The sequence below is a fragment of the Peromyscus leucopus genome, chromosome 7, assembly GCF_004664715.2.
Source record: "Peromyscus leucopus breed LL Stock chromosome 7, UCI_PerLeu_2.1, whole genome shotgun sequence".
Taxonomy (NCBI): domain Eukaryota; kingdom Metazoa; phylum Chordata; class Mammalia; order Rodentia; family Cricetidae; genus Peromyscus; species Peromyscus leucopus.
Genome location: NC_051069.1, coordinates 34,301,854 through 34,304,993, shown reverse-complemented (window position 1 = coordinate 34,304,993; position 3,140 = coordinate 34,301,854). Strand labels below are relative to the sequence as shown.

Sequence of the window (3,140 nt, the reverse complement as noted above, 5' to 3'; positions counted from 1 at the left end):
AGAGTACTTACTCAGGGGCAGATTTGACTTTGTGGGTTTGATTCAGTACATTGAAAATAAATGCAGTAAAAAACACAATTTCTAAAAAGAGGTATGGGAAAATATGAGGAGAGATGATACACTAAATATTTTTCCACATTTTTGAAAACTTTGAAAAATATATAAGAAAGTTTTAATGGTTCTCTGTGGAATATTACTCCTAAAGATTCACAGACAAAATAAAAAGTAACCAAAACAAAAGATTTCCCTTATGAGATGAAGGTCAGTGGGAGATGGGAGTTCATAATGGCATAAGTACAGAGGATGTTCCAATCCCTAAGAGAAGGTCATACCTTACTCCCTTAAGACATGAAGCTATATCATGGCCTAGCATGCAAAAGAAATCACCTCATTTCATTTTTACAACTGGCATCTGTGCTCTGGGATGAGATTGAGGAAGATTTTACTTTGGGTTCTCAGGCAAGTATAGTAAAGTACATAAAATAAGTAAAATCTTCCTGTGTATCATCCAATGGCCAGAGTGAACACAAGAAAAGTGGCTTACTTTTTATCTAGGGCTTCAGAGGCTGAAAGATTTACATTAAACTTTATGAGAAGCATTTCAGAAAGATTTTCAAGAAATATGAGAAATTAATTTTTGTCCTCATATTCTTGGAATCCAAGAAACACTGAGTCTTGTATCTTGATACAGTCCTTTGAGATAACAAGGGCAGGTAATAAAGAGACAGCACTATTTTCTCTCCAAAGTATGGTAAATTAATATTTAATATTTTGCATCTTTTTGAGATTGTGATACAAACTTTTCATCTCTTCAAACTATCTCATATAACCCACTATGTGCTCTTTCAAGTTCATGGCCTCTTTTTTTAAATTAAATATATATAATATATACATATATATACATATATATTGGTATCGGTGCACATATGTATATGTACACATGCATAGATATATTCACAATTAGCTCAGTCTATATGTTATTTGCATGCATCTTTTGAAATTCATGTTAATGTCAAACTTTCATGTGAAGTCTTTCTTGAGACATAATCCTGAAATATGAAACAAATCATATAAGATTTACAACTTGTTTTGAACAATTTATTCATTGTAAGGTGCCAAAATTGAAGCTAAGGCCTCCCTCCACATAGACTTGCTTTTTTTATGTGTTTGATATGAACATAACATAGATAAAGTGAGAAGACAATTGTAAGATATAATCAGTTCAGACTCAAGTATACGACAAAGCATTGCTAAGTATTCCTAACATGCTGAACACTAGGTATCCAGAAATTAATCGTATTTTATACTGAATCATTTTACACTTTGATTAGCATCTCTTCACTTTGCCTCATGTAGACTGTAGCAAGCATGTGGGTGATTTCCAGGCATTCCCAGTCTATGTGTCTCATGTGTGATAGAACAAACACTTGTAAATTCTCTGTGGCACTTTACTTTCACTCTTCTTTTCTATCTCCACAGATTCTCTTAGTGAAGAATGGTTCTGACAAATGGTTCTTCAGTAACAGAATTCATTCTCTTGGGTTTAACGGACAACCCTGACCTCCAAATACCCCTGTTCTTAGTTTTTCTAGTAATGTATATGATCACTGCCTTGGGAAATTTGACTTTGATCATTCTAATTGTACTGAACTCTCACCTTCATAGTCCTATGTACTTTTTCCTCTTTAACTTGTCTTTCATAGACCTCTGCTATTCTTCTGTTGTTACACCCAAAATGCTGATGAACTTCTTAGTAAAGAAGAATGTTATTGGTTTTGCAGGATGTATGACCCAGCTCTACTTCTTTTGTTTTTTTGTCATCTCTGAATGTTATGTCTTGACAGCAATGGCCTATGATCGCTATGTGGCTATCTGCAACCCACTCATGTATAATGTTGCCATGTCCCCTAAGGTCTGCTTCTTTCTTATGATTGGTTCATATTTGATGGGGTTTTTTGATGCCATGATCCACACCGGATGCATCCTGAGACTGACTTTCTGTGATGGGAACGCAATCAACCACTACTTCTGTGATCTCCTGCCTTTGATGAAACTCTCCTGCACCAGCACCTATGTCAATGAGATCGAGATTTTCATTGTAGGGGGGAAGGATATTACTCTACCCAGTATTGTCGTCTTTATATCTTATGGCTTCATCCTTTCTAGTATCCTCCAAATAAGGTCCACTGCTGGAAAGTCCAAAGCCTTCAGCACCTGCAGTTCCCACATAATTGCCGTTTCCATGTTCTATGGATCATGTGCATTTATGTACCTAAAACCCTCCTCAATTGGATCTTTGAATGAGGGAAAAGTATCTTCTGTTTTCTATAATATTGTGGTCCCCATGATGAACCCTTTAATCTACAGCTTGAGGAACAAAGATGTTAAAGTTGCCCTGAGAAAAACTCTGAATAGAAAAAAGTTTTGATGACAAACATACTGTCTTACAGTCACAAATGCATGATTTTCGAGGTATAGTGCCTGCTTCATGATCTTATTTCTTCATTATAGTGGGGTAATTTATATTTTTCTTTGCCAACATGCTGTTGGAAAATGGTGTTCAATGATATCTCTTTAAAATGACTGATTGCATATTCAGTACTTTCTCCATTGATTAAATACAACTCTCAAAACATTATTTTGTAACATTAGTCATATGCATATTGTAAGAATATACCATCATAGTTTGATGATGTATTTTTTCCACATATATATTTTTCCACACACATGTGTGTGTGTATTTGATGAGCCAAATTCTGGAGTTTAATGAGATTATTAGTCCTTGGCCTAAAAAAGCTTATTAAATATTAAGTCCAGAGTAAACTATTAGTCATGATTTGAGTCTGTGCTTTTTAACATTTAAATCTACTGCATTCTTAAAATACTTTTTTTTAGTAAAACAAAATATGGGATAACAGTACCCTTTTGAATTTGGCTCTTATTTCATCCTGAATGTAATACTAATTCACACAGCATTTGTTTCTTTATTTTCTTTTCTTTCTCATATCCCTCTTTGTTTAGAAAAATGAGCTGATATCTCTTTTTGAGCAAGAGGATGTATTTTTTTTTTGCCAGTACATCTGGCAAAAAGAAAAGGTTGGGTGAAATTAGGAACTGGTATTTCTTTCCAAAAGATTTTG

At 34.2% G+C, this 3,140-nt stretch overlaps 1 protein-coding gene across 1 annotated transcript; it reads left to right on the top strand.

Moving 5' to 3' along the window:
* Nucleotides 1-1,495: 1,495 nt before the first annotated feature.
* Nucleotides 1,496-2,428, top strand: LOC114687615 (olfactory receptor 145-like). The gene has a single exon (XM_028862205.2). The coding sequence runs from the start codon at nucleotides 1,496-1,498 to the stop codon at nucleotides 2,426-2,428; it is 933 nt and encodes a 310-aa protein (XP_028718038.1).
* Nucleotides 2,429-3,140: the final 712 nt, after the last annotated feature.

Bases quoted from the DNA above. Each gene is read 5' to 3' on its own strand.
- LOC114687615 (XM_028862205.2), top strand. From the start codon at position 1,496: ATGGTTCTGACAAATGGTTCTTCAGTAACAGAATTCATTCTCTTGGGT.